Below are 23,980 nucleotides of genomic sequence, written 5' to 3' on the forward strand. Positions count from 1 at the left end.
TCCGGAGCTCAGCGTCCTGCATGCTCTATAGTGATTTACTATTATTGCTTGTTTGGAAGAACTTGGCCTTGGGGTGATTTGTGTCTGATAGTTGGGCAAGGGGAGAAGACGTAGCCACGACTCCAACTCTGTCATGTCCTTTCTTGCCTCACACCGTCCAACTACCTCCATTGCCCATAACCGTGGCATTATCCCCTAGCTGTGAGCTCTCTGACCCACCTCACGTTTTCTATGTCTTGTGAATCATGACATCATCCCAGCTCTCTCGATTCCAGCAGCTGCAGAATGTACTGCTCACCTCCCATCCGTTGGGATACTACGTGGCAGATGCCTTAGAAACATCACAGACAAAGAGATCCATTACTGTTTCCCCTATGCCTTTTAGGGTCTGGTTTGAAACTGCTCTCAGCTTCCTTAATCCTTTATGGATTTGTTGGGGTCTATCACAGAGATTCTCTGGCTACTCTCCACCCTGTCACTTCTCATCAACCCAGTCACGCTATCCCACTGCGCTAGGTACGAGAGCCTTCTCCTCTGCAATCTCTGCCATCTGCAAAGGGCTTGTCTCTCGTGACCCCACAATGAATTTCCATCTCATTTCCTATCTAATTTGAAAACACAAACTTCCTTGGGTGCCTCTTAATACCTCCCTCATTCCGCTGTTAACCCCACACCTCCATTTAACACCATTATTTAGCTCCACAAAATAATGTCGGAATGCCTGGCGCATTTCACCCGTACCTGTCTGTGTATTTTACTGTGAGCATTCACTGATTTATGCTCATGCATATGTATAGACAGACTTGGGTGTGTTTGAGCACGTATCAGGCATACAGTGGGAGGCATCCTCCTTCCCACCATGGCCCCTTTATACCAGTGGGGTGGCCTCCGGGGCCATAAAAGCCCCTTAGCTGGCCAGGGAGAGTTCTCGTGGAGCAGACACTGCATAGAAAAGTCATAAGCAGCCCTGCACCATTCTCCTTGAAGCCCCTGATACACTTGGGGGTGCTGAAGGTGTCCCGAGAGCAGAAATGGAGTCCCTACAAAATACATGTGTTCTCTGCCGCAAGGAGATGTGGAGCCCGTGGGGGAAATGGGACAGCAAAAACTGGAGCAGCAGGAGGATGCTTCTTTCCCCCAAGAAGTTCTGAATGGGGAAGGTAGAACAGTGTCTGTGGGCTATGCTTGTCTGGGCCGTACCTGCTGGAGGTGCAGTGCAGCGTCTCAGCCAGTATATTGTGGGGTTATTCTACATCGGCAGATGCTTCTGGAATAGTGCCTCCCAGGGAACATTGTGTGTGTGCGCACTCCATCTTTTTTGTTTTTACTGAGTGTGAGTGCAATGAGCTATATTTACGTCCCTGTTACATTCCTACCTATTTGTTCGTATTGGCATGTTCATTGGCGCCTTATGCAATTGTATTCCAGGGCCCATCCACATGTGTAGATATGCACGTGTGTATAGGAGCCCTACCACCTCCCACACAATTATCATAATATTTAGGGGGGGTTGTTTCCTCAGCTTCTATAAACAAGAGATTGCATAAGAATCTCAGCTTCCATTAATAAAAATAAGTTTTTTGCAGAGATAAGGCTGAAAACACGAAGTGAATGAAGCCTAAAGGCTTAGAAAGCAGAAGGCAAATGCAAAGAACCCAACACTTATTATTTTTGTTAAAAAAAAAGTCTCCTGATTTTTAAGCCAATCTCATGATTTTGGGGGCAAGGCTCACTTGTTTTTGGAGTTCTCGGGGTGGGTAGTACTTCTAGAGGTAAATATTAGTTGTGTGAAAACTGGAATGTTGGTATGTGTCTGTACGAGGTATACTTAAACATAACATGGGGAGGTGGACTAGATGACCTTGCGTGGTCCCTCCTGCCCCGACATTTCTGTGATTGTATAGATTAATATGTCAGCTTGTGAATGCATGCATAGTAGGCAGATGGCTGGGTGTGCATATAGAGTTGCATTCAAGTTTGTGTGCACAGTGCTAGATGCATTTTGATGTGCTCGTTTGTGCGTCCATGTATTTAATCTTTGCCCATATATGACACATTCACATGCACATCGAACAGGTTCTCCCCTGAGCTCCTGTCCGTCTCTCTATATTGTTTTTATGTTGTGGTAATCACCTGGGTACTCACACACCTTCATTGCTTACATCAGAGCTTAACATCTACTGTATCTGAGTCTTTGAAGCAGATGTCATTGTTAATGAAAGGCAGCAGATAGTCCAGAAGCACTCCCAGACTGAATGAGGGCATTGGCGGGTCTTTCAACCAATGACCAGCATCTACTGTGACTGAAAGAGTGACCCCTCAGAGTTCCCACTGCCTGCAAAGCTATGAGCTCTGTAAGAAACCGACATACCTGTATATTTTATATCTGGTTGTAAATCCTTGACGATGTCTTTCCACAAAGGATAAGTAGCTCCGCGAGTGGTGGAAAGGCCCCCTGTCTGAAATAAGCCAATCAAATTCCTTGGAGACATGTTGGTTGGTAACAGCTGGTTCCTGGTGGGAGGGCTGTACTATTATATGGTCCCATATAAACAGGAAGTAGAGGAACTCAACAAGCCTCCAGTTCATGCTTTTCTGTCTGCCTTTTTCCTCTCATTCTTGCTCCATTCTATGGAGTCCTGTGGAGGAAGAGAGGAAGGGAGGGGAAGAGGAAAGAAAGAGAGAGAGGAGAGCAAGAACAGAGGAAAGAAATGGAAGAGAAAAGAGAGAGAAGAAAGAAAAATGGTTACACATGTAATCATAGAAATGGTTTTTGTTGCTGTTAATTATTTCAAATACGTGGCACAACATGAAAACAAACTTTAAACCGGGTTTTAAATGCCCTCGGTCTACTTGTATTGTGGTTCTGGGTATCTAACTGTTTGATATGTACTTCTGTGGGGCGTTTATCCCTTCTCTCAGAGCATGCATTGCCCTGTGAAACAGCTAGGTCAGGACCCAAATGCACCTCACCCTGTTCCCCCAGTTACTTCTCTCAGGGAAGTTCTCTGCAATGCTGCAGTGGGGAGAGGAGGCCGGATGCACAAGGTGGCTGCACCCCGGGCTTCAATTATATGTTTATCATCCCTTTAATGCGGTGCCAGATAAATGTGTCTTCTGCTTTCATCTATCTCCGACGATCTGTAATCCATACTCCATGCAACCTGAGCTCTTACTTTAAAGTCATGCCAAAAAAAGAGAAATGAAATAGAATAAGTAGCCTGTTTTCAGAGACAACAACAAAAAACAATCCTGCAGAACTTTGAAAGATAAAGATCACACCAGGCAGCTGGCTTGCCAGACTAGGCCTTTGAGGAGTGGGGGCAAATGAACCATTATTTTGTTATTTCTAGTGAAGTAGCGCACAGAGGCTTCAACTAAGGTGAAGGCCCCATTGCGCTAGGCAGTGCACGTGCATGTCGTAAGGAACAGCTCTGCCCTGAAGAGCTTGAAGACACAGCAGGTCAGCGGCGGAACTTGCAACTCCCATCCCAGTGCTCTCACCATTAGCTCTTGCTGCCTCCCCGCTCGCACCGTTGGCACTATGCCCCCTACTGGGTGATGCTTGGCTTTACGTTAGTGGGCGGTGAATGGGGTTATTAGGAACACAGCAAGGATGGTCCTTACCCTTCCGTTTCGTGACAAAGATACAAGGCAGAAGGGCACAACAGGGTCTCAGATTGTATCAATTATCTATTCATCACTGACAAAGTCTTCTTTTCTAAATTCCAGCTGTATAAGGTTTTGTTGGAAGAGGGATATGTGTGAGCGGGGCTGTATATGAGTGTGACATGTGTGCTGTGCACAGGTACAACTCCCAGAGTGTGTGTGTGTCTGTGTGTGTGAGAGAGAGAGAGAGATCCAAACTGCTGGTGTTTGTGTGTGTGTGTGTGTGAGAGAGAGGGAGAGAGAGATCCAAAGTGCCTCTGTGTGTGTGTGTGTGTCTGTGTGTGTGTGCATGTGAAAGAGAGAGAGAGAGAGATCTAAAGTGCTGGTGTTTGTGTGAATATGGATTTATGTCATCGGGAAGGCATGTGTGAGAGCGGCATGAGGCTACAGCATGTGATTGTGAATGTGTATGTGTTTGCGCGGGTGCAGCAAAATCCAGCGTGTGACTGGGCGTTGGTGGCGGTGAGTGTGTGACGGGAGCATGTGGGAGTCTGCACGTGTGCACAGCATATGTTTGTGCTGCTGCAAGCGAGCTCTGCGGCACTGTAGAAAGCTAAACACTCCATGTAGCCTGTTTAAAATGTTCTGTTGAACAATCCCCCACCAGCTAAAGTTACACCACATGAAAAATGAAAGCATTAAACATAAGAGAGTCAATGAGTGTCACCCTAGAACAGTCTCTGTTAGCTTTCTCCACTGGACGGGTTTGAACCTCCCTCCAGTTACTGTGGTGGATTATTACTATTAATTGTCTTGTGGTAGTGCCGAGCAGGCCTAGTGAGGAGGAAGGTTAAGTCTCTAGGCTGGAGAACTGCAATCAATTCCTGCCTCTGCCTCTCCTGTCTCATTGTGTGACTTTAGACAAGTCACTTTAACCACTTTTTGCCCCCAATTCCTTTGTGCCCCCTGTAGAATGGGGATAAATCTTCCCTGCCTCACAAAGATGTTGAGCGTGCTTTGCTCCAAAACTACAGAGATGTGCTCCATAGCCGTCCCGAGATAGATAGTGTGAGGCTTTGCACAAACCAATGGCCACAGACAGTCCATGTGCCAAAGCTGGAAAACTACATCGACGAGCCAATCAAAAGGTGGAAGAGAAGACACAGGCATAGAGCGAGAGGTGAAGTGACTAGTGGTCACACAGACGGTCAATGGTGCCACTAGGGCCAGAACCCAAGTCTCATGGCCACTAGACCATGCTGCTGCTCAATATCATGGGATGATTTAGTTGGGATTGGTCCTGCTTTGAGCAGGGGTTGGACTAGATACCTCCTGAAGTCCCTTCCAGCCCTGATAGTCTATGATTCTATGAATATCATGGCTGTCCTCAACATGTGCAATCTTCCAAATACTTTCCAGACAGCTCAGGACGCTCCTGCTAGGTAGGGGAGCATGGGGAAATCAAGGCAGATAGAGAAACAGAGGTGGAGGTAGGGAGAAGAAACAGAGCTACCGAGAGCAGTTGGGTAGAGTCTTTGGGTAGGCAGCTACACCGATGTATATAAAAATGAAAAAAGGGGTTTCAATAAAATATCACGGAAACACTACAGGCAGATGTTTAACAGGAAAAAAACCAACAGAAATAGGCAGAGGTTAAAATAAATAGGCAAAAATGAGACAAATTAATAAACAGCATGTAGGAAGTGATTAAAATAAAGATGGAAATAATAATACAGCCCCAACAGGACGTACTCTGTACCACTTTGTACCATAGCTCAGGAGGTTATCCTTGTAACCTGGGTTCCCCTTTCTTCCTCTCTCCTGTCTTCCTTCTTCCTGTCCTGTCTCTTCCCAGAATGTAAACAGAGCTGGCTGAAAATTTCAAATTCAAATTTTTCCATTTCAAATTTTTTTTTTCAAAATTTCAATAAAAATGGCAAAATGTTGTTTTGTTTTGTTTTCAAACATAATCGCCTCCTTCTTTTGCTTAACTATTTGTAAGTGCTCTGAGGCAGGGATTATGGCTTCTGAGATGTTTCTACAGCACCAGGCACAATGGGCCCTGATCCTGATGGGCTGCTTTGAGCTCTGCACACAATAGTAATTAATAGTAAGACTAAAGACAGATGAATGATTTGCCCAGGAGTTAATGTCTGAGGAGAACTCATATGTTCTTAGGTATCTTCTGATCCTGGGTTCAGAGTCAGGATTAGAACTCAGGATGGAGTGCTTAGCTTCTAGTCATCTGTTCAGGCCACACCTCTGTTTCTCAGGTTCTGAGCACAAATGGTACGCTTCCACCACACAATGAAAAGTTATAAGTTCACCCTCCTTCTCCATTAGATAAGCATCAGCATCCGTCTCCACTAATGATCAGCTGTACTGCACGCACAGACCTAACTATGCCTGTTGTTTGGTTATTGAATCCTCCAGTAACTACCTCATTTGTCAGCCTCCTTGGGTCAGTTCTTTAAGCCCTCTTCTTTCTACTGAATTCCTACTGTGCTGGGAGGATGGGCTTTTTGTATTAAAGTGTGGAGTGATACTTGACCTCCAATCCGCTGTCCAGTTCATGTCCATTGTGGAATGCTAGGTGGAATGACTGTAACACTCCTCAGTCACATCAGCCATCTACTCTCTCCGATGTGGAGTTGCACAGTATTTCGGTTGTCTCTGTTCACCCAAGACCAAAGACAGGAACACACAGAGAATGATTATCTGCCCTCCACCATGTTTGTTGAGGTCGGGCTTGGGGTAATGATGAAACGAGCTCGGGTGATTCCTAACCCTGCATACAGATCTTCATCCAAACAGTCATCACTTGCCAGACCTTAATCAACATGGGGACCAGATCCCCCCCAGACAGTAGGAAGATGTGGGCAAAGCTGGGTTCTGGATGTAGGCTGGAAGAAAAAGCGTTCAGAGCAGGGAGCAGAAGTCGGGGCAAAGGAAGAAGAAATAACATGACTTTCACCACCAGTCTAGACAATTATATCACAATCAAGTTAAATTTTTTATTAGTGTCTTTTCTCCCCATAGCTGCTGAAAAGATGTTGCTTGGCATTAAACATTAATACGCACTACAGGGCTGGTCCCCGCGGAAGCCATAAAAACCTACTAAGTGGGATTATTTTGTGTTTAAGGCAATATTGCGAGGTCTATTAAATCTAACTGCTAACAACCTCAAGTCTCAAATTAATGTGTAATACGGCATTCTGGAGCTGCCCCAATCCTGGAACCATCCCAGAGACTTTGCAGAGATTGGGTGGGGGTCAGAAGAGGGGAGGGACGTCCCCAGATTTATAGCCTTTGGGTCCAAATCTATCCAAAAATAACACCTGGCGCAATAATAATGCCTTAGAATGAAGGATGGCGATGGCCTTGTAGTTTATCTGCCTGGCCTTTTTAGACTGTAATCTCTTTGGGGCAGGGACTGTCTCTTGCTGTATGTTTCTACCTCACTTAGCAAAATACAGCCCTGCAGTCAGCTGGGCTCTCTAGGCACTGCTGTAAGAGAAATACTTAATAATAACTGGCACAATAATACTTAACACAAAGAACCGGTGATCCCTGTTTATCATATGGCAGATGTATTCAGTCAAGAACATCCTGGCACAGCGGCCTGGTACCAGACCCTTATAAATTCATATAGCCAATGTGAACATGCAGTGTGCCAGAATAATGTTCCTTAAAGAATCTGAATGAAAGGTGAGTGGGATACTGATCAGAGTTAAGATGAACAGTCCACACGGTATGGACAGCATGTTGAGGGCCCACTTCTCAGTTACAGTAAAGTTCCATCACACCATTTTGCTAATGTAAACTTGCCTTTAAGTTGGTGTAAATTTACACCCAAATTATGGTCCCTTTGCACTGCCAGAGTGATGTAAAGTGGTCTTCGTGTAGATGGGAAGTCAGGCCTGAATGTTTAAAATTTGTCCCCTGCCTTGTAATTCTCTTTTTTTTAGAACTCTGAGGTTTTGTAGCAAAAAGAGGCCAATCCACTGTGTTAAATGGAAGTTACCTATGTTTGAATTTGCATTTAATTTCATCATGACCGATAGCTGCACGTTTGCTCATGATATTCTGTACTTCTGCTGCCATAAGACAGCAGCTTTGATCCAAGGAGTTGGAATTGCATTGCAAACATAAATGGAAGCTCTCAATGTCTCAGTGACGTACCTAACCACCGCGATCCCCGTTTGTTTCTGAAATAAAAATAGTGAAAAAACAGGTGTGTGCTTGACTGCTCTGAAGATAATGGTTGTAAGGTATTCAGATACCATGTGAGATAGATACGGGTGACAGATTTTACAGAGAACAAAACTATTATCCCTATTTTGCAGAGGGACATTGACTTGCCAAAGATGCCAGTTGAAGAGGGGAAACAAGAATCCAGAGATCCTGACTCACAATTATCAGCTCTAAACACCCTCTTTGGAATACCACCAAGGCCCTTGTTCTAACCTCTTCGCCTCCAATTTATCCCTTATATTTGATAAATTAGAGAGATCCTTCACACATACCCAATGTTCCCTCATGCTCCTTGTTGTAGACTATTGCCATCAGAAATGCAGCCTCAAGAAAGAGAAATTACAGCACACATTGTTTGCAGTAAAGAAATGAGTCTCCGTATCTCTTTTAGCTTCATGCACCAATAATTTTTCCTTGTGTCCCACATTTGGTTCTTGACAGGTTGAGCGAGGTGTTTTGCCTCTGCACTTTACCAGAGGGAAGGGAATAACAAATGCTATTTGTATCTGAAATGCTTCTGTGCTGCGGCAACTTCACAACTTGCCACAGGATGCTGATAAATTAGCAAAGGAGACAGTCATGGGAGACATTAGGGCTACATCCTGAAAAAGGTTAAACACTCTGGCCCCAATTCAGCAAACAGGTTAAGCCCATGCTTAACTTTAAGCATGGCACTCACACCATTGAAGTCCTAATGAACTACCCCTGTGTTTAAATTTAAGCACGCGCTTAAGTGCTTTGCTAGATAGGGGCCACACCTTGCAGGATCACACTCTCAGTATAATGGCTGGTATACATGCATGCCACTGCCCTCAACTGGATGCAACTGGAGCTGCTCAAGTCTTTATCCTACAGCCTAGGTAAGTATCAGATGTCCCTATATCTCAAATGATAGGGGATCAGTGTGTTTGGAATACAATAGAACCTCCGAGTTATGAACTCCAGAGTTATGAACTGACGAGTTAACCACACACCTCATTTGGAACCAGAAGTACACAACAGGCAGCAACAGAGACACCCCCCAAAAAAAGCAAATACAGTACAGCACTGTGTTAAACGTAAACTAGTAAAAACAGGGAAAGCAGCATTTTTCTTCTGCATAGTAAGTTTCGAAGCTCCATGAAGTCAATGTTCAGTTGTAAACTTTTGAAAGAACAACCATAGCGTTTTGTTCAGAGTTGCGAACAACCTCCATTCCCCAGCTGTTCATAACTCTTAGGTTCTACTGTAAAAGGATGGAAGGTGCAGCCCAGCTGTTGCCATGAATTTCTGAGTGTGCTCCATAGTTACAAATGTGATATCCCAGGAGACACCAATTACTTATATTCTGGAATTGACACCAAGCACACTCATCTGTTACAGGTAGCAAGAGATGAACCTCAAAGGTCTCAGAAGTTCCAGTCAGATAAGTCCCACCAGTTGCACTACTTAGCCAGTTAGCTCTGCAATGCTGGCAACCACATGGGACTAGCCTTTCTGCAAGACCGGCGGTACTTCCTGCTTCCATCTGAGTTGGAAACACTCTGCCAATAACCTTGCATCCAGTAGTTTGGCTCTTCTGTTTCTGGTGCCAGAGAGAGCCAGGGAGTGAAGTGGCAGGGACAAAATGAAAATAGATAATAATAACACTAAGTTAACCAAACTTTTCTGAGCCTCACAAAAGTATGGCCTAGGTGGTTTTCAGTCAAACATTGTCCTGATCCTGAAATTATTATTAATAATGTGAAATTATTATCTAAAATATTATCCAAATATTATCTAGTCCTCTCCTCCATAGTTTCGTGATAAGTTAGGTTACACCGAAATAATAAGAGCTAGTATTTACATAGGATTTTTTAGCATCCATCTAGGCACTTATGTGCCCGCACATCACCAGAATATCGGTCTCACAAACGTTAATGGATTTTATCCTCACAACATCCCTATGAAGTAGAGAAATAGTTCTCTACCCATTTTACAGATGACGAACTGAGACACAGAGAGAGTAACGCCTGGTCTATACATAAAACTTAGCCCTGGTCTACACTGGGTGCGTGGGGGATCAATCTAAGTTACACAACTTCAGCTACGTGAATAATGTAGCTGAAGTCGACTTACTTAGATCGACTTACCGTGGTGTCTTCACCGCGGTGAGTCAACTGCTGCCACTCCCCCGTCGACTCTGCCCATGACTCTCACGGCAGTGGAGTACAGGAGTTGACAGAAAAGCGCTTAGGGGGTCGATTTATCGCGTCTAGACTAGATGTGATAAATCGCTCCCCACTGGATCGATTGCTGCCCGCCGATCCGGCAGGTAGTGTAGACATACCCTTAGATCAACCTATGTCACTCAGGAGTGTGACAACTTCACACCCCAAAGAGACACAGTTAAGCCATCTAAGCCCCGGTATAGACACCGCTAGGTTGATGGAAGAATTTTTCAGTCAATTTAGCTGCTGCCTCTCGAGGGGATGAATTTACTGCAGTGACAGAAGAACCCCTTCCATCACTGTAGTTTCTACACTATAACTCTACAGTGGTGCAGCTACAGCACCATTTCTAGTGTAGACATACCCATAGTGACTTGTCCAAGGTCACACAGGGATCCAGTGACTGAGCCAGGAATTGAACTGGGTCACCTGAGTTCCAGTCCAGTGTTATACCCATTAGATTATCTTTCTTTCATGCTGCTGTTCCAAAATTAACTTAGCCACATTACTGCAGCTGATTGGACATTTTCTGATTAAACTTTTTTTTTTCATGACAAAATGCCAATTTGTCAAAAGCAAAAATGTTTCACAGAAACGTGTGAATTTTGACAAAATTCCAGTAGAAAGGAAGGAAGAAAGAAAGAAAGAAAGAAAGAAAGAAAGAAAGAAAGAAAGAAAGAAAGAAAGAAAGAAAGAAATGGAATGTTTTGTTGGAAATATCAGAAGTGTTGGTCATGTATAGTGAATGAGTCTGGACAGACCAGGGTAATATTTATGCTAACCTAACTGCTTTCAGGCTATTCTTTGCTTAGCATGAGCATTGCTTGCTAAATTAATCTGCTATGTGGGATGAAAAGGTGATGTTTTGTACTGTGTTAAATGGCATAGATAAGAGAAAGTTAATCAGGACAATAAATATACAAAAGGGGCTGACAAAAAGTCACCATATTGAAAGCAAAGACGGTCTCTGTGTGGAGTGAGGTAACATGGAAATAGCTTGGACAGCAAAAGTTATGTAAACTGAAGTTATGCAAGACACAATGTTTAATAATTGATTGGATGGTTGCTCTAATGTGAAAAAGGTATAAATATGCTAGAGTGTAAAGCATAGCTGGAGCCTCGTAGGAGAAATCCATTGTGACATGCCTACGCCCCAAGAGAAGGTAATTGGACAGTATCTTTTTCTGTACATCTGGCATTCATTGCTTTTATAGCAATTGTGAATGCAAGGCCATGCTTTTGGTTCAAATCAAGATCTGCATTAATAAACCCAAGTATCTCCGCTCCTAGGGTATTGTATTCCAGACCCAACAGTTTCAATTTGCTGTTTCAAAATGACTTTTGGTTTCAAAGTTTTAAATTTTATATGATGTAATATAAACATCTTAAAAAGTCAAAATCAGAATGAAACATTTCATTTTACTGAAACAAAATGTTATGAGCAATATAAAATGTGTTTGTTTGTTTTTTCAGAATTTTCTTTTGGTGGAAATTTCAGCGGGTTTTTTTGTTTGTTTGTTTGTTTGGTTGGTTTGTTTTTTAGGGTTTTTTTTTCTTTAGTTCCATTTTCAAATGGAAAAAAAAATTCTGGAATTTTCCACCACATGGAAAATCTGGTTCCCGTCCAACTCTATTAGCCATATACCATGAGCTAGGTAAAACTATATCACTATTTCACTATCAGCTGGGGAAACTGAGGCACAGAGTGTGTTTAAGTGATTTGCCCAAGGTCACACAGAAACTATGTTACAGCCCAGATTAGAGCTCAAGAGGTTTTGGCTCCCACTATCATGCTTGATCCAGATATTCTCAAAAGAAAACTACTCTGTCTTTTTGCACACCATTCCATTGCAACCACTCGGGCCGATGGGGAGTGGTGTGGGAAGAGGGAAAACAGACCTGGCATTGCACCCAACAGTGAGAATTGACTCTCTGCTCCAAAATGAACAATATGAAAACTGCAAACATTGTCTTGAGCCTGATATTCATAGTGACATTTCTATTGTCCTAGTGTTCATTACTGCACAGACACAAAGACCTGGTCCCTGCTCCAGAGCGGTTGGGGACTCTACCATGACACCACTAATATTAGCGTCCCAAGGGTTTGGAATAAATCGATGATCCCTTTAAATACAAGAGCTTCCTGATCTCCCAGCACACAGCTCCACCTTCCAGGTGGGCTACCTAGCTAAGCAATCACCAGGACCTTTCCTCTCTTCTCAGCTGTGGGTTGAGGAGCACAAAGGGTTAAAATCCACAGCCCATCACTTCTCCAGGTAGAGCTCATGCTGCTTGGATAATGACAGGCCGGGCTGCTGGGATGAAAAGCCCCGTTTAACTCAGCCCTTCCTAAGGACATCAGGTTCTGTCACTATACACACTGGAAAATGCAAATGAACCCAGAGATAGATGTGGAGGGGTGGGGAAAAGGAGTCTGGACTGTTGGCTGATGTGAATTCTGGCCCAGGGCTGATCCGCCTGTGCTATTACATGGAATGACTGAATAATTTGCACTGGCTATAAAGTCTTCATATGAATTTAGACTCATGGGCTCTGCCAGCCACTGCCTTTTCCTGCGTGCAACATTCCTGTCAGGGTATTGGAAACAAGCTGAGAAAGCTTTAGCCGGTCTTCGATTGAGCCCTTTGCAGAAAGAACACAGAAGTATTTCAGATCATGGAGACCAGGCTAGTGAGGGTCATTGGCATGTGTTTAATGTTCCCCTTGGTAACTGATCAGTGTTGAATATGATGCTTGCAAGAGTCATGATGTCTTGTACATCAAGCATCACAACAGGTGGGTAAGTAGGTGTGTAGGATGGGTGATCTAGTAAATAGGGAACCATACTAGGCCTCCGGAGAGTTGGATTCAGTTCCGTGCTCTGCCACAGATTTCCAGTGTGGCCCTGCCTAAGTCACTTAGCCTCTCTGTGCCCCAATTCCCTTTGTGTCAAATGGGGATAATAGTCTGCTCTACTTCCCAGGGTGCTGGGAGGATCAATGCATTAAAGATTCTGAGGTGCTAGATAGCACAGAGATAGAAGCCAAACAAGTATAATATGTGTGTGTATATATATCAGTTATTCCCATTTTACAGATGAAGAAACAGAAACACAGTGGGATGCAATGTGGAGCCCTTTTTCATTGGTGAACCCTTACTCATGGGAATAATCCCACCGGAGGGAGTAAAGGCTGATGAGGGTGAATCAGGGTCCACAACATTGGCTTCCCTGGGAGCTCCAAATTTTCAGAACCTCTGAAATTCAGGCCACTTATTTAGGTGGCTACATACTGACAGAGGGGCCTTGCCTTAGGCACCCAGGTTTGAAAAAATTGTCCTTAATCACTTGCCCAAAGTAACACAAATCCAGTGGCAGATTATGGAATAGAAACTCAGGAATCTTGATTGCCAGATCCCTGCTCTAGCCACAAGTCTGCACTGCCTAAATTACTGCTTCTAGTGCTGTAGAGTCTGGCATTAAGGTTATTAAAGTCAGTGGGCTTGGTTTAGATCTAACTGCAAGAATACAGTGGAATATTGTATTAAACTTCATTCTAAATTAAATCAAAAGTTTGAATTAACCCAGGACCAGCAGAGGATTATTTAATTACTAGAAAAATATGTATCTGTTACTTTTCTACTCCTGAGGCCATTCTATGCCAAAAAAAAGTAAAAATTCTGCAACCCGCCCCCCCAAATCTATGCACAATAGTTTAAAATTCTGCAAATTTTATTTGTCAAATAAATGTGGAGGCTCCAGCCTGGCAGTGAGGAGCACCGGGCACTGGCTACCCAGAGGTGGGAGATCACTGTGCAGCTGACTCCTGGAATATGGACTCAGCGCTGAGGCTGCACCCAACCCTGACACCGCACAAAGACCAGGCCTTGAAACTGCTCTGCTCTGGGATTTTATTGTCTGTGCTGTGTTGCTTGTCTGTTTCGATAGACTGTAAGTAAAGCTGGTAAAAAAAAAAAATATGAGAGTTTTTCTGTTTGAAAATGCATTGTCCTCAACATTGAAATGTGTCAATTTCAGCGAAGTTTTCTCTGAGGAAAAAATATCAAAACAAATTATTTAGTCTTTCTTTTTGTTTTGATAATGTCAAAACATTTCATTTGGACTTTCATGTCATATTAAAATATTAATATTACATTATATTTATACATGATTTTATACTATTATAGTGTTTTGACATTATCTAAAGGAAACATTTCTGTAGTCCCGAATCAAGAATTTTCATTTTCAGAATTTTTGTTCTGTGGGAAATGTAGAACTATTGTCCTAACTTGGAATGAATTTTTTGTTAAATGGCAGCATTTCCTGCAGAAAGGAAATTCCATTTTCGAATCCATCCTAATCGTAAGCTCCTTGGGCATGTACCATATCCTCACTATCCTTTGTCTAGGGCAAAGTATGCTTGACCATTCAGTATTCATATTCATTTTCACATGCCATGTGAAAATGTGTGGGTAACATTGTCAGAAGCCTACGTGATTTAGGATCCTAAATCCCATTGACTTTCAATAGGACTTAGTTTCTTTTAAAACTTTTACCCGGTGTCTTTATTACAAATGATGGCTTCGTTTAATCTCTGTGTCATGATTGTTTGCCTGCAGTGTGGATACATGTGAATTTAGACCACCCTGTCTGTGTAGGGTGGAGGGAAGTATGGCGATGAAAACAAGTGCAGCAGAGAGGCATAAGTGAAAGAGAGCAACAGCTCAGAGCAGAGGTGGTAACAAGGAAATTGTATTGATTCTTTGTCTTCACGGAGGAAAATATCTCCAAGAGTTTCTGTGTGTTCACTGTGATTCGATAAGAGATTGAGGGCACCGGGGTCTCGGGACTGATATTTATGCGCTATCGGGCTGCCAGCATCTGTGTGCAGGGCTTGAATTGTGTGTGAACAGGGACTCCATTTTAAATGAAAGTGTATAGCACAATGTATACAAAGAAAGGGCACGAATGCGACATGAAGGGCTAAATTGTGCATGGCACTGCGTGGATGCACCAGAGGGGAGAGAGGACACAGAGCATCCCTTCTTCCCACAGCACACAGGAGACAGCCGTGCTCGGGCACAGAGATCTCTGGGGTGGGAAAGGCAAGCGAGGCATTGGTATTGAGACGTGGAGGGGCTTGGCTATGCAGAGCAAAGGAGGTTTCCATGGCCACACTCCTCCTCCTCATGGCACATCGTACAGTACCAGGAGGGCCAAAGAAGTTGTAAGTGCTGCCTCTTACCTCTTAGCATCCTAGTCTTTGGCAAGGAGGTGTTTACATAGGGGTGCCAACTTTCTACTCGCTCAAAACCAAACACCCTTGCCCCGCCTCTCCTCCGAGGCCCCACCCCTGCTCACTCCTCCCTCCTAACCTCCCCCCCCCCCGTCTCTCGCTCTCCTCACCGTCACTCACTCGGACACCTGGCAACCCTAGGTTTCCATGGCACCCAGAACAGACATCTGCACCTCTGCTTTGCTACCCAGGAAAGATGGATTGGCTGGTGCTCTCGACAAGCCAGGGAAAACCCAAGGCACTTGCTTACCCTTTACAGTGGATGACATACACCCTTTAATATTCTGGTTACTTTTGGGTTGCAGTCTCTGTGTATGTTTGGCTCTTAGAGCCAAATCTGGCCAATCATGTCTATTTCCAAAATCAATTACCCCACACATATGCTTAAACTCCACCTTGGCATGCAGATTCTCTCCCTCGTCCCTCCCCATTTGGTCTACCGCTGCTCCAGATGGCCTGGCGTTATGGATTACAGCTTTTTGCTGATAATGAACCCTACCACTGTTAAGGTTACATTGAGACTTCCATTGTAAGGCCAGCATTTTCCTATGTTTGTAACTTTCTGAAAAATTCTTTTCGGCTGCAGTTTTGCAAGCTTCGTCTCAGGCCTCAGGGGGGATAATTCTGGCAAGTTCGAGTAAAATCCATTGAACTATTTTTTTTATTTATTTATTTTAGTTATTCAAGGATGAAAAGAAGTTGTTGGGGAAAATAGGCCTCAGCTGATACCATTTATTATTTACTGAGGTGCTGATGTCAAGCATTGACAGAGGAATGAAAAGCTGCCTTCCAGCCCAGTGTTTCATGTATTCCCTTCTTTGCCCCATCCACAGAGAATATAAACAGACTACCAATGATTTCCTCCTGGCGAGGGGGAAAGGCCAAGTATCCATGCTGATTCTTTTATCATTGACCAAGAAGGCTGGTGGATTCTCTGTACCATGCCCCGATGGAAAAGGAGGTCAGGGAAGGCCTAGGACCCTTGAAAATGCAAAGGCTACTGCCTCCGCAGAATGTTAGAGAGCAATTTGCTAGACTATCAGAATCTAAAAGTGGGTCCTGGAGCAGGAGCCTGGCAGTCGTTGGCTTGCGAAATGCTGGCGTGAGGGACAACCTTTTGGTTGACACACCAGGCATTGAACCAGGGATCTCAATAGCATATAAGCCCTACAACTAACAAGGTGCTGTAGTGGGGGTTCTGACAGACTCGTATCCTCTGTGGGTTGCGCATCGAAGTGAACACAAAATACACTGACCAGTAGGTTAAATGGGCACCTTGGCCTGCTGGCATCCTCCACCAATAATGCACGAAATAGACCTCTGCGAGATGTTACCAGCACCACTGGGTAGAGGTGGAAATCACACCTTGGCGTGTCCCTGATACTTCTGGTGTCTCACTGAGTGAGTCAGCTTGAAACCGACCCAGAGAAGACATCACATTTGATTCTTCAGCTGCCTGACCCCAGCCAAAATCTGCTCCTCTGAAGTCAGTGGGCAAAGTCCAAGTGTGGTCAAAGTAGCTAGAAAATTCCTCCAGAGGGAGAGATTTCCACATTGGCTAGACTGTCTACCAGCCAGGACAGCTGTGCTGGCGGAGACATGATGGGGACTGCAGCAGAAAAGGAGAAAACTTTCTTCCTCTCCAGTCACAGCCCTGGCATAACATTAAAAGAAAATTCTCTCACAATGGGGTGAATCAAACGCAGAACCCGTATTCTGCCATCACCTTCTCTCATGTGTACATAAAGGTGTCTTGTGAGGCTACCCCAAGAAAAGAGGGGTGCTTTGGAGCAGTTATATCCACAGACAAGGCCAAAAGTTGTCTATCACATTACAAGGCCATTTACAGAGTATTCCAAAGGTGGCTCTATGAGCTAAGAGGTGAAAACATTGTCTAAAAGTTGTATCTGCTCTGTCACAGGCAGCTCGTCATGTAGGTGTGCAGCCTCCTCCTGACATACACCTACCAGCTTCATCCTTCCTTGTTTGGGCAACTGAAATGACAGTCTAGGCAACACCTTTTTCCCAGCACTCTAAGCACTAAAGCAAGTGCTTGCCTCCAGCCTTCCTACATCACATCGGATATTTTTACAGCTCACTTCTACAGGTCGCTAACAGCAACGAAAATATCTTAATCCGCCAGCTCTTTTGCCTGTCTGTCCCATAGATGTGCCTCATCCCAACATTCATGTCCTTTTGTCCACATCAATCTATTAGCCAAATAATAACAAAAAAGTAATTTTGCAGAACTTCAGAAAGTCAGCAGGAATTAGAGCAGTGTCTTGGATTCAGGTACTAATCCTTTGATGTACATTGTGCAAACCAGATGGTAGTCTAATCCCCGCCAGCATGCAAAACCCAGTGAGCAGAGAGCACCGTAACCCCTGTGTCTGATTGAATATTCACACTCACGTCTGATTTTATTCTAGGATTGGAAGAAGTCCCCATGCAGAAACCCACACGGATGACTAAAATCCCAGACACACATTGTAGCCAAGTTCTAGGTCTTTTCACTGCATAGATAATATAGGCTCTGCTTTCCCCTCTCCCACCTCATAAAAAAAATGTCTTGCATTCCTTCATGCTTCATTTGAACCTTTGCTTCCCCTTTGCCGGCTGGCTGCCCCCAGGAGATAAATCCACCCAGCTTTCCAGCCACAGCCAAAGTCCAAAACTCTGCTCCTTTCTTATTCCATTTGGATTCAGCTGCTTCCGTAGTGATGCAGGGTGCTGTGCTGTAGCAGCTTCTGCGTATATGACTGGGTCCTGTATCTTACCACAGAGCCTCAGCTGGAATCCAGGGCCAGACACTGAAATAAGTTCAGAGCCACCCACACATCAGTTTCCTTCTCCTCCTCCATCTCCTCCCTCTCTCCCACTGTACCCACCACGGCCCGTTCCTTGACGCATCTTAGATGATGCTGGCTAAGGCTCATTATTAACACATGCTAGAGCATTAATGAGCATCTAAAGGAGGAGAGAGTGACGAGAAGAAAGCAGGATGAAAAGGAGCGAGGAGGGGGACAGACAGTGATAAGGGTGAATGGAGAGAGAGTGCAGGAAAAGGAGGAATGAAGGATGATAGAAAGTGCATGATAATTAGCCTGTGGTTCAGTGGAGAGGGAACTAGCCTGGGAGTCAGAAAAAACAAGTACTCTTTACCTGACTCTGCCACTGACCTGCTGTGTGACCTTGGTCACTTCCTCTCTGCCACGTTTCTGTTCCCTCTCCCACCTGTTATCTGTCTTGTCTATTTAGAGTCTAAGCAATTCTGGGCAGGGACAGTCTCTCACTGTGTGTTTGTACAGGGCCTAGCATTCTGGTGCCCCCATCTTAGGTGGGGTTGCTAGGCACTATGATAAAACAGATAATAATAATTAATAATTAATAATAACAGCCTGTACAAACTCATTGCCAGGCATGGGGAATTGCAGGGAGACTGAAGCTCTGTGAATCTGTTGAGCTGTTGAGTTCCTGAACCTATTCTCCCCTGTAATTTAAACCTTCGTTTATTATCCAAGAGTGAGTCAATTTGAAAAAAAAAATCTACCTGTGCCAGTGCCTTCTCTGAGGGATAGGAAAACCATGATAAAAGTGAGTTGGAATTCAAATTTGAAAGCGTTTTTCATTAGAATTTACCCCGTTTCCTATCTCTGCTCCTTCCTTTCCCCTCCAAATTCCTTTCCTGTTCTGCTCCAGTCTCTGTTTTCTTTTCCACCCGATGTTTCCACTGGGGTCTGTCTCTTTCTTCCCCTCTTTTGTCCTGCCCTCTCCTCAGTGGCACAAGAGGCCAAGAATATTGGGATTCAAGTGAAAAACCGGAACCTGGGATGGCTGAGTGGGTTTGATATGAAGCAAAGAGGGTCAGTGCCTCCCTGCTTTCAGCAATCAGACATCGCTGGGTTAAACAGTATTCCAAACGAAGGGCTGGACAGCTATGGATAAGACTAGCATATGGGCAAGAATAGCATTTACAGATGTTACCCACCATTCAGTGGGCTCAGCCTCCCCCACTGTGCCTGATCCACACAGCATATGAGCCTGCTATAGTTCCCAGCGAGGAGAGTTAGGCATCTAAATATATTTAAGGACCTGGGCCTTAATCCTTTAGCAGCAGCAGGAGCTCTTAGCTCTGGAGTGCCAGGGTTTGGTCTCAAGTCATGACCAAGCTGAGAGTCATTTCACAGTAAGGATCCCTCACCTACATGTTTAAGGGCCATCAAGCCTCATGCTTCAGGGCATTGGCTGATCAGCAGCCAGGGTGAGGAATGAATCCCTCCCTTGCCCCTTTCCTATACTTCAGTTAGGCTCACTAGAGTGGTATCCGACGAGGAAGTTATGCTTTCCTCTAAGGCGCCGTCCCAGTCACCGAGACAAGGGGCAAACTTCTGATTTCATTTGTATGGGGGTGAGTCCCCAGTAATGTCACTGAAGCCTATGGAGTTATTCCCGCTTTACCATCTGGACCTGGCCCCCCCAGTCTGCTGTTACTACATTTGTTCAAGAAAAACAACAATGGAGAATTGCACAGATTCCCATTCTTGCCGTCCCTGTCTGTAAATCCTCACTCCCTTCCACCCCCAGCCTCCATCATCGGCAAACAAGCTTCCTGGAATGCAGGTAGAGGCCAATCTACCCAATGATTACTTTCTTGCCTGAATCTCTCCTATTAATTTTGCATGAGGAAAGCTTTCCCTGTTCGCACCTCCCCTCCACCCTCCCCTTTCCATGCAAGCCTCTATAAACACAGTAATCATTCAAACCTACATAATACCTTATCGTGGGTTTTGCACCTGCCCATCGCATCTCCCCCTTATTTCCTATCCTATAAGCTGAGTAGTCATTCACCCCTAAACGGCAGCTTATCTCAGCATTTACACCTGCCTTGCCAATGAACTCCATGTTCTACCTGTCAGATCCCCCAGATCGCATGTCTCCTGTCGGCTGATTATTCCATCTAGAGCTCACGCGTTCTTTGCAGCTGCTTCCTTTTCATCCTTTCCACCTGCTCTGAAAAGTTACCCTGCCTTCTTCCCTGGCTCCCTCACTGCTGTCGCTGTCTCTACAGCTGATTGCATGTCTATGTATCTTTTTTATACACCTCATGTGTGGTGCCACCTTTGCAGTGTAATCATCCGCACTTGCCTTAAAAGAGTTGCAATGACAAAGGCAGAATCGCTATATATAGAGGCATCTGTAAGTAGTCGTGGGCCCAATCCGAAATCCCAGATCCAAAGAATCCCCTGAATTTCGGCTCTGACGAGAGGAAGGAGAGTCTTTTTAAGACTCTACCCTGAGAGTCTGGAGATCTGGCTCTGCCACTGACTCCCTCTGTGACCCTGGGCAAGTCACATAGACCTCACTCTTTTAGAGATCTCAGGGACAGACTTTCAAGAACCGTGTCATTCCCACACTGACACCCCAACGTGCTGAACACTCTTTAGAAAACCTGTCCCATGCAGCCAGATCCAACGCCCATTCAAGTCCGTGGACAAATTTTTAGTGAACTGTAAAGGGAGTTTGATTGAGCCCTTGAGCTCTCACTTCCGTCCCTCGTTTGTAAAAGAAGGGTGGTGGCAGACCCTTTCCCCCATTCCTTGCCTGTCTTGTCTGCTTAGGTTGTAACCTCGTCATGGCAGGGGCTGTATGTTTCTATGTGTATGTACCGTGTCCAGCAGCATGTGTATGTACTGTGCCCACACTTGAGGCCCTTACCATGATAAAAATAATAATAATGATACCGTGGATTGAGATTTGCAGCTCAGGCTCATTACAGCTACTTAGGAGCTCCCATTTTAGGACCTGCTCCAATCCCTATTGAAGTCAATGAGCGAGTCTCACATAGTAACATGGGAGTGGTCACATCAGATCAGACTGCTGGTCCATGTGGCCTGGTATCCTGCCTGTTTCAGTGACTGAAACCTTCCTATAATGCCCAGAGGATGACCCTTTACTCAGAGATGTCAATTCCTAATCTCCCTTTGACTTCAGTGGGAGCAGCATCAAGTCCCTTACCAGCTGCGGAAGGCTCTGTGCAGAGAGAGAAATTCCTTCCTAACCCCAGAAAATGATCAGTTCATGCTCTGAACCATGAGATATGATTCTCATTCTCTTCGATAGCAGAGTTGCCAGTTGCCACAACCCAACCTTTACATTTCAAATCCAGCCACGCACAATGACCCCCTGCAGCAGAGCATTATTTAGCTTGACTATTCACCGAAAAAATATATTTCCTTTTCATTTGTTTTAAATGTTGTGCTCTTTGATATATATTCCCTAATTCTTGTCGCATCACAGAGTACAAATATTTCTGATTGCTTTCTACTGTCTCCTTCAAATAACTGTATATCATGTACCTCAATGCCATTCTTTTTCCAGACTAAATAACCCATTCTTTTCAGCCTCTCTCCTTTTTAATTGGTTAATATTTGTAAAGCAGATTGAAAATGCATTAGTATCATTCAGTTATAATGTATTTTCTGTTATTTTCTACCCTTCCTTTTAATGCCTCAAGTATCCTTCTATAAGCTGCCATCCATCTCCATTGATTCTATCAGTGAGGATATGTAGGTCTTTATAATGCCATGGGGAATTTCCTGTCACCCTTCCTGACCTGGATTTTGGAACAACCAAAGATACTAAACTTCAGTGGTTTGAGCATTAGCCTGCTAAACCCAGGGCTTGGGAGTTCAAGCCTTGAGGGGGCCACTTAGGGATCTGGGGCAAAATCAGTACTTGGTCCTGCTAGTGAAGGCAGGGGGCTGGACTCTGTGACCTTTTGGGGTCCCTTCCAGTTCTAGGAGATCGGTATATCTCCCTATATTATTTATTATTATTACACAGGGTTCACACTGAACCTAGTACATGCTAGGGCATGGGGACTTTCTTTGGGCCTTGACCCTGCAGTCAGCTCCTTGTGAAGTCTATTGGGCTCTGCATAGGTGTGAGGGGTCTGCCTGCATGAATCTGTCTGCAGGGCTGCACCATTAGTGAGTCCTGGAGTCCCAGTTCAGGAAAGCACTGAAGCACCTGTTCAAGTCAGTGGGACTTAAGTACATCCCTAAAGGTGAGCTTTGATGCGTGGGGACAGATTCAAGCAGATGCATAAGTACTTTGCCAAATCAGGGTCTATGCAGTTTCAGTGCCTTAATTTAAGGGGCTCTCTTTAAGCTAGGACATAAATATTTTTTCCTCAGAGGATCCTGCAAGTTAAGGTTATTTTCCCCAAAGTCCATTAAACTTTATATTCCTCCAAGTAAAATGTCATATTAATCCTTTGGTTTGATCAGATTCTTCTTAAATTGCCCCATAATGTCCTTGCTTTTAACTAGCCTTTTCCATCATCACCCATTTGCTAATCACATCCTCTTCCAAATCACAAACAAAAGTAGTGAGCAATGCTGATCCGATATCGACCAATGGGTTTCCCCATGATTAACTTCCACCCCTCTGAGCAGCAGCTCTTCATGATGACTCCTTAATTCATAGTACTTGGCTACCTTTTAATTCACAGGAGGGATTAACGTCTCTAAAGAGGGACCTTTTCAAAAGACATGTGAGACTGAGAGGAAATCAGATAAATTATAATCACCAGGTCCCTTTTTATCCACTATTTTATGAACATTGTCACAATTTTCTAAATGGGTTGAAAGACCTCATTTACCCTTTAACAAGAGGTGCTAGTTAGACCCAAACCCTTATGACTTATCCAAGTGCTGGGTTATTTTCTCCTTTAAAAATATCCTCAGTCAGTTTGCCTGGAACTTGGGTGTAACTCATCACTCTGTAATTTCCTAGGCTGTCTTTAGCAAGATGCACACCCAGGGCCACATGTTATCACGGTTTCTGTGCTTAGAAACAGTGAAGCCAACAGGATATATATATATATATATATTTGTTTAAGCAAATCTGAGGCAGGATATGAATCCATGCCAGCAGCTCCAGGAACAGCTGTGCTCTGAAGGATACATTATACACACTCGGCAGCATTGCCGTGATTTCATATTTTATTTCTTTTTGCAATTTTACCATGACCACTATGCAATTGTTGCAAGCTACTGCTCTTCATTGCCTCAGGGTGCTTCATGTAAACTTCAGCTTCTGCTGGTGTTACCCCACAATTGCCAGCAAAAAAGTGCCCCCCCCTCGATATTTACAAGTCTCTCACAGTACAGACTAATGCAAAGAATCAATGGAATTTCTACACAACTTCAGCACCTCTTTCTACATTCCACATAAGGATCTCGCTTGCTTCTGATGTTTCCCTTACTTTCTCACCGTGGTTACATGCTCTAAAGAGAAGTCATGTGTTGATAATGATGTTGCAATTCCTGCATTCACAGCCTTCCCACTGCAAATCGCAACTGTCCGATGGTGGCATCCTTCACACCTGCTTCTCCCAGTGTCCATACCTGCCCTGCAGTCTCAAGACTCAACCTGCATCACAATTCATCTCTTTGCCTACTTCTTTGACTAGTTTCCGTTCCTTACCCCTTTCTAGCCCTGACTCTGAACTACTCTATGAGCTACCTTGGTTTGTTCTTCTGTCCCTCCGCAACCGTGACTGACGCACACGGGCTGCACTTGTAATGACAGCACATTTAAGGGCAAGGTTTTTAAAACCCAGCCTCCCCA

General features: G+C 44.4%; 1 protein-coding gene across 1 annotated transcript in view; it reads right to left on the reverse strand.

The window, feature by feature from the left end:
- The window catches only part of BRINP1 (BMP/retinoic acid inducible neural specific 1), a 93,757-nt gene that overhangs the window by 63,033 nt on the left and 6,744 nt on the right, over positions 1-23,980 (reverse strand). The window contains exon 2 of the mRNA XM_044993161.1: positions 2,372-2,639. Coding sequence (XP_044849096.1) covers positions 2,372-2,589 — 218 coding nt within the window. The 5' untranslated portion in view covers positions 2,590-2,639. The remainder of the gene's footprint in view (positions 1-2,371; positions 2,640-23,980) is intronic.

The sequence above is a fragment of the Mauremys mutica genome, chromosome 18 (genome assembly GCF_020497125.1).
Source record: "Mauremys mutica isolate MM-2020 ecotype Southern chromosome 18, ASM2049712v1, whole genome shotgun sequence".
Taxonomy (NCBI): Eukaryota; Metazoa; Chordata; order Testudines; family Geoemydidae; genus Mauremys; species Mauremys mutica.